General features: G+C 36.7%; 1 protein-coding gene across 4 annotated transcripts in view; it reads right to left on the bottom strand.

Annotated features, from left to right (window-relative positions):
* Positions 1-32: 32 nt before the first annotated feature.
* Positions 33-12304, bottom strand: part of doc2g (double C2-like domains, gamma) — a 39692-nt gene continuing 27420 nt past the window's right edge. The window contains exons 9-12 of one of the 4 annotated variants that reach the window (XM_084388509.1): positions 5956-6037; positions 4387-4483; positions 1665-1820; positions 33-1224 (exon numbers count right to left, since the gene is read on the bottom strand). In XM_084388509.1, coding sequence (XP_084244635.1) covers positions 1690-1820; positions 4387-4483; positions 5956-6037 — 310 coding nt within the window. In that variant the 3' untranslated portion in view covers positions 33-1224; positions 1665-1689. Of the gene's footprint in view, positions 1821-4386; positions 4484-5955; positions 6038-12304 lie in introns of all 4 variants that reach the window. The other 3 variants (XR_014625365.1, XM_084388508.1, XM_084388510.1) reach the window with 3 other exon arrangements.

A 12304-nucleotide genomic window follows, 5' to 3' on the forward strand; every position in this document is an offset into this window, starting at 1 on the left:
ATGACAAGAAATCCACTGCATGAATGAAAGGTTCTAGGACTCAAACGCACAAAACTCGCTCTCATTTCCAACAGCCACTGTTGCACCAATTTATTTCTGAGACGCAGTTACAGAGACGGACACACGATGGCAGTCACATCACATGTTCCACACAGACGGTCAATGAGGACAAGTGAGTGAGACTTGAATAATCCTCCTTCAGTTTGACCCCTCATTCATTAACGCTCCCCCTGGAGTCCCATCTTGGCTGGCAGGTGGTGCCAGTCCATTATCTAAATGCCATGCTGTTTCATCAAAGGTAGCCTAGATTGTCCCAGTTCACTGAGCAAAAACAAATACCCTTAGATGGGCTCGATGATAGATAGTAGGACAAACATAAGCACTGCAGATTGGTGGTCCATCAAAGCATATGTGACATTCACTTGGCATGCAGCTGCTTATAATAACATTTGATAATTATACACCGTTTAGGCCATTCATTTGATAACCCACTTGTTAAAAAAAGCAGACCCCCAGGTCAGGAATGGCAGAGAGCGCCATGGAAGGACAGAATTAAGTTGTTGTGCAATTAAATGTCAAGACCAGATGAAAAGTAGATTCTGGTAGGTGGTAAATGATTTGACTCTAATAGCTAATAAATGCAATCACAGGGATACAATTATAGCCGAAATTCCCACGCATGGCAAGAAACGTGCATTGTTTCACAGAGCTGATGGACTACGAAGCAAGTGTATCCTTTATTTGCTTCACTTTTTGTGTTCTGACTCTTTTGTAGACGTCCTTCGACAGGTATTTTGTCCATCAAAGGCTTTGTTTGATTGCTCATTTATCCCCTAATGGGGTGTGCAGTTGTGCATGAGGCCTGCCAGAGGCGATTCACCCTCCATACTGGAACTGTCCTGGCAGTTAGCCCTCTAAACCAGTAGAGGACGCCGGAGAGAAAGCGAGAAAGTCTGTGCATCAGCGAATCTTTTTTTTTGTAGGAGACTGTACAAACATTCAACAGAGTTACATACAAAGACAAAAACATAGACTTGGGTCATTCACACACACACACGCACCAACAGGCACACACATTCGCGTTGTGCAGATCGTTGAGGTGACTGTCGTTTAGTTCTGCGGCAGTTCTTGAGTGATCGTTTAAATCCGGAGATTTTCTTTCATTGCATTAAAGGTCCCCTTGTGCTTCTCCTGTGCATCTTGTTTTTGGCGGGCTGGAAGAGACTGTAAACGTTCATACGTAACAAATCACAAAAGGTAAATACATAGATACACAGACATTTACAGTCAGCTGGATGTGTTGTGCTTTGACAGTGTGCAAAATTACGGCACCACCAACTGTAACAAACACCAGGATGCTATTACACGTTTTACATGTAATAAACAATAACACTATAATATGGCATGAGCCCCTGTGGCATAGTCACAACACAGTACGATTTCACATAAGTGACGTATAGACCAGAAAAAGGGGTCGATTCTTTGTGCGTCACAATCCAGGCTTGTGATCACACTTGCTTCTTTCTCATCACAAAAGAATGTGATACTTAGCTGTACAATAGATTATTATGCTTTTTCTCACGCATTAATATTGAACGTCATCATCATCAGACAGAGCATTATTGCATTTATTTATCATTATTACTTCATTGTTTTTGTATTACTTATCAAGGAATTGTCTCGTCTGTGTTAGTCACTGCTAGCGGCTCCTTGTTGTGTCAGTGTGTGCCAGTATTCCACTTTCTTTCCTTTGTATTTTAGACACTCAAACCACTGTTTCAGTCTGTCTCCTTTTGCGTTAATCCCCAATTCAACTCCACCTGAGAAAGAGAAAGAGAGAGAGAGAGAGAGAGAACAATAAGATACCAAATCTATCTCTCGTTCTTTTAACTAATTTTATAAATATATTAACATTATTATTATCATTACCTAAAAATAAAACCATAAAAAATTTTTTCGTTACTTCAAATAAAATAAACCAACTGAAATAAATATAACTTATTTTATTTCAGCTAGTTACCAACATTTTTCATTTTCATTTATTATAACTCAGAAGTATAAAAATAACTCAAACGAATAAATAAAAAATGTATAAAAAAAAATTATGGACATAATAATAATGACAAAACCACAACAAATGGACAAAAAAAATAAATAAATTACAGTAAAAACAGAAAATACAAATCTAATAGTATAGTATAATAGTATCAATGATACTAGAAGTTTTTTCCCCCTGGTTATTATTGGTATTTTGGTGACTTAATATGTATCCGGCATTTAATTCAACGTAAACTCTTATAGGTTCTGTCTCGGGCTGCCTTGTCACAAGAAGGAAAGACTAGGAACATTATTTAAAATAGTTTAAATCAGAAATATTTAGATACCTAGTGTACTTTTTATATTCTAATAAATAAAATAATTTTGCTTGTGAATATCCTTGTATCTCTTTATTAAGTAAAAACACATTGTTTGACACCTTTTTTATGGCTAGTCCTAAAATTTTCAACTCAGCACATGTGCTCCTTGGGAAAAAAGTAAGCATCAAGACCAGTAAACACATACATATACACACACACACACACACACACGCTTTGCATCTGTTGTAGTTTGACTGTGGTTCTCTTGGCTTCTGAAGTTGAGTACCTTTGTTCTAGACACTTCAGCGTGTCTCCCAGTCTAATATCTGAACTCGCTGAACCTGGACACAAGCTGCGTTTCATTTCATCAGGCCCCTCACGTACTGAGATTTTGCCCCGCTTCGATCACTCCTACACAAACACACACACCTCGCATCAATACCGCATGTTCATGGCCACGAGCAAGTCATGACAAATGAACCCTACGCATGACATCCCCGCCATGGGGAATGAAAGAAAAAGAAAGGAAATAGACAGGACCGGGTAAAAAAAAAAGTTCCAAGAAAATGTTAAATAAATTCTAAGCTTCACTGCACATGTCAACCTGAGACCTGCGTCCTCCGTGTGTACGCTCATGCCTGGATGTCTCTCACAACCATCCGTTTATTCACATCCCTTCATTTCTTCACACTTCTCTGTTGAATCCCCCCCCCCCATCCGTTCCTCAGCCATCCCCTCTAAATCAATCCCACTGACATCAATTACTCCCACCGTCCCGATTGTTACAGAGCACACGTGTCATTCAATCATAAATAAACACGTCACAACACAAAGCTCAAGAGCTTTTCGGTTATTGACTCTTCCTCTGTTTCTTTTCATTAAGGGTTAGTTCAGCCAAAAATGAAAAGGTCTGTCATCATTTACTTTCGAAACCTGTATTTGTGGAGCACAAAAGCAGTAGTTTATATCAATGTCTGAGCTGCACTTTCATTAAAAGTGAAGAGACCACAGCTGTCAAGTGACACTTTCAGTGTTTAACAACTTCTAATTCAGTCTGTTCCTCACAGAAAGCTATCGTATGGTTCATATTGGATTACTTTTATTATCCTTTTTTTTTTTTTTTGGAGCTTGACAGTCCTGGATGGAAAGTGGACATTCCTGCTGAACTCCTTTGATGCTCCATTAAAGGAAAAGTCATACAGGTTTAGATCTGCTCTTATTCTGCTTAAACGAGAGACATACAAGCTTTCCTTTGTAACTTAAAGGAAAGATCCACATCAAAATAAGTTAAGCTCTGTCCAAGGCATCTGTGGCATTTTGACCATACCAGAGACAATAATTTGACTTGATGCTCGGTTTGCATTTACATACACACACAATTAAATAACTAAATTAATAACTAATGATTTTTACAACGTAAATGAAAATTAATCGCATATTTTTCTGTACATAATCGTGATTAATCGCACCTAGCAAAGTTATTACTATATTTTTTATTGTAATTTCACATTTAATCTCCAAATTAATGTAGAAACAACCTAAAGACAGAGACTACATTTCAAATATTTGTTTAATGGCATCTTTTTATGAAAGAAGGCATCATCGATACCAATACTGCTAACTGATGTCTCTATGAAATAGGTTTTTTCCCCCCTCAATATTAGCCATTTATTATAGCCATTCAACATTACAGTATCACTGAACGCAATACATTTGAACATTTATTAGCCTTTAAAAATAATAACAACTTAATGAACAATCTTCACATTAACTCGTAATAAATGTCACATTTACCTGTGCTCTTCAATATATCAGGGCTAAAAAAAATTCTATTGGCCCAGTCAGGCCCGTTCAGATTTTTAATTGCCCTGCAACAACTTTTAAGGTGAACATATATTCTTTCATATAAACAGGTGTTTATGAATGGTAAGGTTTTTTCATCATCCTTTCAGCATTTTTCTTCATGTACGTAAACAATTGTTTCTGTTCTACTTAAGTCAACAAACATATTTTTGCTTGTAAAACTCACCTATGAAGTCATTGCTCATGCCCAGGTCATAGTCCCAGACTGAGATCTCCAGGGTTTTCTTGGCGAGCTGATCATGTGGGACTTCATAGGAAAACTCCTGGGTTGAAGAGGACATTAATCAGTTTTGGCAGAGGGAAACATCACAATATCTATATTCACATTAAGTGAAGGTGTGGTCACATTCAGCTTTGAGCATGCAAAGTTATGAGCAACAATATATGGGGCCCTATTTTAACGATGTAAGCGCATGGTCTAAAGCGCACGGCGCAAGTGCACGTAGGGCGTGTCCTCCTAACCCACTTTTGCTAGTTTAACGACGGGAAAAATTGTCTAAAAGGGTTGTCCATATTCTCTTAATTAGTAATGGGTGTGTTTTGGGCTGTACATGCAATAAACCAATCAGAGTCTCATCTCCCATTCCTTTTAAATGCCAGTTGATGGCGGATTCGCTATTTACATGGCGGAATTTGATAGTGGAAAGACCAAACGCGTCTCCAGAGCGCAAACGGAACTACTCGTGTGCGAGGTAAAAGTGCGCAAGCAGACCATCTACGGGACAAGCCGGATTCCACCATATCTTTATGGACACGATAATAATCTTTTACATTGTAATCCTTTTATTTTTAATATTTGGCATGTTTGTGTGCCTGTGTGTGAGCAATAAGCAGAGTGTACGTACGTTGTGGACCCGCCTATAGGCGCACATTACTAACGCGCTCTTTAAATAACATAATGGGCCAATAACCATCAATGCGCCTGAACACACCTCGTTTTCAGACCAGAATGACGATGGGCGCACAAATAGGCGCAAATGCATTTGCTATTTAAACAACGTGGCACAGGACGTGAAAATGATAACTCCGTCGGGCTGAAACTAGCAAAACACACTCGCCTGATGCTATATTGCGCCGGGTGTATGATAGGGCCCATGATGTCACATTCTAGGGCTTCTCTTTTTAAATAAATCATAAAACTATAAGTAACAAAACATAATAAATGGCAAATGGTCATATATACCAGCTACTCTACTTTGCCACAAAATTGCAAACCACGCGTTATGTTTTGAGTCAAGAGATCAATCTATGACTATACAAATTCAGTTCATCAAACTTAAATTTGGTATGCAGCCAATGAAGAAACTTCTTCACTTGTGCTTGCATTTCCACTCATCCACGTTCACATGAATATGAATGTAATTGAATAGAACAGAAAGTCGAAAGTGACTAATGGGCTGCATGGCTACGACAATATCCTAATTCGTTAAGTATTTTCCCTTGATAATTTAATTGTGATTCTTCATTTTGATTAAAAAGAAAAATCATGACTGATTTAAACTTGCTCATAAGACCTATAGAATCTATTGAATTTAAATGCCTCTAATTTGCCACTGCATTCGCCTGTGACTCGTTGCAATGCTCAAGTGCTGCAAAAAATAAATAAAAATAATAATAATAATAATAATAAAAAAATTGGTTCATCAGAAGTAAATTTTTACGGAAAGGAATCAGCTTTTTTCATGATTAATTAATACAGCTTTGTGTGACTACACCTTTAATGGGAATAGCTGACCTCGTTAAACTCTGGGTTTAGAGTCTTCTTCTTCACTGAGGTTTTGTATTTTGACTTTTTTCCCATGTCAGGCTGCAAAATACTGATAAAGAGAAATAACCAGAAATGAATCATTGCTCTGCAGTGAGAATTGTATAACTTCTAAAACATCAAAGCAAATCATTAGCCTGGTTTGTCTAAAGCTCTCGAAACATCCACGACACAATCTAAACAGAAAAAAAAAAAACACAGGCAAGGGTGTAAGAGCTCAATTTAGAGCATGAAAAATTTTAAAGAGAGAGAGAACAGAGAGAGAGAGACCTTGTAGAGTGAGGTAGTGATGGTGGGGTGTTGTTTTTGATTATTCATTCAATCTATTATAGACTGGGAGATGATAATCTCTAATTGAGGATGGATGGAATGAATGGATTGAGAGGGTGTCGGAGGACAGATGATGCATCCATAAGGTCTGTGGCTCATAGAGTCGTCAGTGGATTATCAATCAGGACGTATCATTTATTATTCATGGAGATATCAACCTACACAACATGCTACAGAGAAGAGAGTTAGAGAGACATGTGTGAGGTGAAAAAACACATGGGGATATGATGCAAGAGACATTGGCATCTAAATGACGAGTTGTGAAATCTGCTTCCGAACCAAAGCAGTTACATAGTACAGTTGAATATATCTAAACAACACTTAAAGGTTGACCAACAAGATTCACTGAGAAAAATTCCGGTGTGTATTTGCACATGACATCTGCATTGTTAGAGGCAGATTAAGTAAAGGAATTAAATAAATCAGGCAACTGCAATTCAATTCAATTAGCTCTATAAAATGACGAAAGCACATTTGACTACACCGTACGTTTGGATAAATGCTGGCTGTTGTGCTTCTCAGAGATCCACTCGGTCAACTTTTACTCAAGTTACTGTAGTAAACGCTCCACAAAGGTGTCACTCTTTACAACGTTGGAGACATAGCGGTTCTTAAAGGAGAACTCCGGTCAATTTTAACATTGAGCTCATTTTTTTGTACATTTGGAGTGCTGTCAATACAGAGAACAACGACAAAAATCGGTGTTGCCTACACCGAGTTATTCTATTTTTAAAATTTGCACCCTATTGACTTCAATGGGGCAAGTAGTAAGCCTGCTTTTTAGCCTCTTAACATCCTTTAAGTGTCATTACAAGTGCACAGAAAATGTGAGTGATTCCTTCCGAGTGAACACGGGTGGATCTGACTGCAGTAGATGTTAGAGATATTAATAAAAATGAAGTTAATTCAGCCAGCGCTCATACCTTTGTTTACATCCTGTTTTCGGTGGAAGGCCATAGTAATCGATTGTCGAGTTCACGCGCATAGGTTTAGTACCTATGATCAACGCCTATTGAAGTCAATAGGGTGCAAATTTTAAAAATAGAATAACTCGGTGTAGGCAACACCGATTTTTGTCGTTGTTCTCTGTATTGACAGCACTCCAAATGTACAAAAAAATGAGCTCAATGTTAAAATTGACCGGAGTTCTCCTTTAATATGATTTGCCTTTGGCTTGACTATGTTATCAAACCATGCTCCTATTCACCATCTCAGACTGCCTTCTAAAAATCAGCATCCTTAGAAACGCTTTGAACATCATTGATCATCAGTGGAGAAAGGCATATAGTTCATCATAATATGTACATCATATACATAATTCACATGCTATACTGCTAAATGTACCCCGATTTTTCATTTCAACATAAAAATATACCGGGAAAACCTATCACGTCAAACGGCTTTAGCATAACTCATTAACTGTGCTCCTGAAGCAGGGAAGTCTCAAGAGAAGCCTCTCTTGAGACTTTCCTGCTTCAAGAGCACAGTTAATGAGTTATGCTAAAGCCGTTTGACGTGATTGGTTACAAGGTTTGTGACGCAAGGAACACAGGCAATTTCAAACCGCGTTTTTGAGAATATACTCAGCAGCAATGGTGTTGACTTATGAATTTGCAAATGATTAATCTTAAATCATATTCAAAACACCACATAGACATATAAACAACATTAACAACTTGATTTTCACCACAGGGGATCTTTAAATAATGCAACATTAATTGTGTTAGACAAACAGCACTGAATTTTGTGAATAATATATATCAGAAAATATCTAATATAATTATAATAATAAATCATTCTAATATAATATAACCAAACTTTATGAGTGAGTCGTTTTGGAACCACATCCCTGCAAACTATTCTTTCTATTTCTGCCACAGAAAGATAAAAGTACTATGCTAGTATGTTTTTTCAGTGATTGAGTAATTCAGTCAACTGAATCATCCATTAATTTAACAGAAAACACTAATTCATTCAGAAACAAATTTAGTTAAAATGTTAGATTTTCAATAGACAAATCCACCTAACATGTCCATATACGCAATCTTATTCCAAATTAGGAATATATGCAGCAAAAATAAATAAATGATAAGAAAAATAAATAATTTGTTCACATCCAAAGTCCCTACTGCGTCTTTGGATCGAAGAAGATGCATTTTTGGATTGAAAGTGCAGTCACGACAAAATGAACTAATTCTTCTCTGAGACAACTCGTTATTCCCAAGTCATATAAAAGATTCATCTAAAATGAACAAATCATTCTTGAACGACTATCACTACACAACTGTGCATTGCTTAGAGATGTGCAATGGTTCTGTTAACTATTGTGTCCTAAATTAATATCTTAATATCAACTTACTGAATGGTTAAAAGCAATAAAATTAAAAGCAATATCACATTTGCAATCGCACTGTTGGTTTCCATTATATGACAACTGGATAATATTGACGGATTATCATTTACCACCGAGTTTGTTTGGTGCCAGAAATAATTTACCACTGGATGTTAACCACTAGACTAATGACTCGCTATTGAAACTATTAATAGATGCTTGAATGGTGATTCAAAATTAGCCAATCTTTAGATATTAATTGACTGATGTGCTGGTACATGTCTGGATATCAATCAGAAATGAATCAGTAACTTTCACCTAATGACTTTTAGTCAGAATATTAATGATGTTTTATTTCTGTGTGACAAGTTTTATGTTACTGACAGGATGATTTTGCATCTCTAATGGCTTTTTAATGTGATCCTATAAATTTTTTATTGACATGTCCCATAATAAGTGTTGGATATTAATTGGTCTATACAGACTCAGATTTAAACTCACTACATTTTTGGATGTGTTCCCGAACCCCAGGCCTAATGAGTAGACTACAATAGAGGACCTTATTGGGGACCACTTCTCACAGGGCCCGGGACATGTTCCTACGTGGAAAGTTGTGATAAAGATATCGATTTATCATAGTGTGAAAGATTGTTATAGAGTTATAGAGTGGATAAACTTGATTTAAAGGGCAAAACTAACTGATGGTAAACATGCTAATGTTAGATGTTATTACATTAAACATGAGGCACTGTCCTTCTAAAGAAGAGCTGCAGGAAATTTCATTCTAGACACCATGGAGCTCACTTCAGATCTAACCCTAAGGAGAAAACTGTCGCCATCTGATAATTAAAAGAATAACTGTCATCTTAGAAGAGCCTGTCCACAATGACAAACGTCAATCCTGAATGAAAGAAGGAATTTAGCATGGACAGAATGTTTACGCCTACAATGAGACAGTCTTGAGTATTTGAAGTCATTGTGAAGTGAGGGCAAATTCAGAGCAATAAGAATGACATTTTCAATATGTGAACCCCCTGTCTGTTCAGTCCTAGTCTTACAGACCCACATTATTTCTTGAAGCAAGTTCAGTTCATAACAGGCATGGTGAAACATGAAAAAAAAAAGGGGTATTTTTTTTTACTTCATATTTACATATTAAAGCTGAAGTGTGTAATTAGTGCAAGCAGCATTAAATTAGTGCGTGTAATTATCATTTCTGTAGCAACAGTAGCAAAGCCAAGGTCATGGGTTTGAATACATGGGCCAATGCAACTTGTTTTGCTTCTGCCAAATGTAAAGGTAATTTATGTGTCCACCGAATGGAATTGTGTACGAGTTTGCCTATTACCCTACTATACATTTTTTCAAAAATCATCAAATTATATACAAATACACATTATTCATAAAATACTTGCTGAATGTTTTCTGAATGACCTACCTCTAATGCCCAGATTCAGAAGTGTATCTCCAAAGGATAGTTTACTCTCTGATGAGGCACTTGGAGAGTTGTAATATTTATAAATGGTGGGGAACAGTGATGTAGATGGTGGTCACATTACAATTGATGGTCACATGACAATGCCAACATGTAGTATGTACTGTAGGACATAGTATGTCCATATTGAATCCATACTACACACATGGATAATTACTTAAAACAAAAAGTTTCACTACTGTTCAAAAGTTTAGAGTGGGTAAGATTTTTTTTAAATGTTTTTGAAAGAAGGCTCTTATGCTCACAAAGGATGCTCATAATGTAAAATACTTTTTCTAATTAAATATAATTTAAAATGTAATTTACTCCTGTGACGGCAAAGCTGAAGTTTCAGCATCATTACTCCAGTCTTCAGTGTCACATGATCCTTCAGAAATCATTCTATGCTGATTTGTTGCTCAAGAAACATTTCTTATTAGCACAATTGAAAACGGATGTGCTGATTAAAATTTTTGTGGAAACTGTAATACAATTTCGTTATAATTCTTCGATGAATATAAAGTATAAAAGAACAGCATTTCCGTCATGACAACTCTCGGAGTGTGCGGTAATGGGTATGACAATGTTGATATATTTGGTTTTGGCAGAACAGATCTGCTACAATGCCGCTGCTGTAGAGCAAGTACGGGACTTGCTGCTGCTGTACAATTTAGTCCGTGAATTACCCATAGCAGATCTATACAGGTGGAGCTGGAAGGTGGAGGGTCTCTGAAAGCGTGCTGCATTGCTCAGGTAAATGCTTACCAAGTATTTGAAGGTTGGGCAAGCAAGCTCATTGGCTACTGATAAAGCAAGAACCAATCAGCCCTATAGAGAATGATGTGATTGCAAGCAGATTGAGTTAAAGGGATAGTTCACCCAAAAATGATATAATGATATAATATAATGAAATATCTTCTTTCAAATGAACACAATCGGAGTTACATTAAAAGATATCATTGCTCTTCCAAGCTTTATAATGGTAGTGAATAGCGGCCCTGATTTTGAAGTCCAAAAAAGTGCATCCATCCATCAAAAAACTAATCCATACAACTCCAGGGGGTTAATAACGGCCTTCTGTAGCAAAGCGATGGGTTTTTGTAAGAAAAATAACCATATTTCAAACTTTAAAAACTCCAGCAGATGGCTTACGCAAGTCGACTTATGGTTAAAGAGTAACCCTTGACGCGATGCATGACGTAGGAGCAGCGTAAGCTTTGACGCCTCTCGCGGTTCAAACAAACAGGGCTGGGCAACATACTCAAGCTCCTCTTCTCTTATATCGAAATCCTCCAACATTTCTCTTTAAAAATTCTCGTTTAAGACTTCTAATTCGTGACTGGTGTTTTGTTTTGCTCTATCCCCTGCGCTTCCTTGTTTGTCAATACTTTATGCGTCCAGTGGTGGAAAGAGTACTAAAATTTTTTACTTAACTAAAAGTATTGCTAAGTAGAAGTACAGGAAAATAATATGACTCAAGTAAGAGTAAATAAGTAGCTTGCTGAAAAACTACTCAAGTTACTACGTTACAAAGTACACTCTCAGTATATTTTTCTATTTTTATCCAAAATGAGGTGATGTTAGCAATATGGAGTGCTAAACACTCTCATGTAATTTCTGCTTCATTCATACCGGAGGCCACAGGGCACCCTAATAGGAAATCCCTTATTTGGACATCAGATATCCCAACAGCTAAATAACATACAGAGAGAGAAGTTTTGACTGATGAAACATGAAGTAACAACAATAAACACATTATTTATGGTGTTTATGTTCTTCAAGCCATCTCTGGCATTTTCATAAGAATGTTGTATATCTATAATGCAACACTAATGAACATAGCCTGTATCAGATTATAGAATTTTAATCAAATTATATATTTTCTGTCTCATTCTGTGATAAGAAGCAACATGGGACCACAGAAGCAAGTTATTTCAAACACGACTGACGTGTGATTTTGGAACAAAACATGATATTAATCTCATAAATTGTCGTGTTTGACACTATGCTAAGCAAACATACTAGCTCTTCCTGTTGCAAAGAGTGATTGTTTAATTGCTAATACCTCGTAAGATAATTTGAATGTTTTTTTTAAGAAGGGCAAAAGCAAAGAATGGTAAGTTAGAGGTCTCTGGAAGAAATTATGTATTAAAATAGTATGAATAAAAAAGTGCCAGTAAAAC

This window comes from Rutilus rutilus, assembly GCF_951802725.1.
Source record: "Rutilus rutilus genome assembly, chromosome: 19".
Taxonomy (NCBI): Eukaryota; Metazoa; Chordata; class Actinopteri; order Cypriniformes; family Leuciscidae; genus Rutilus; species Rutilus rutilus.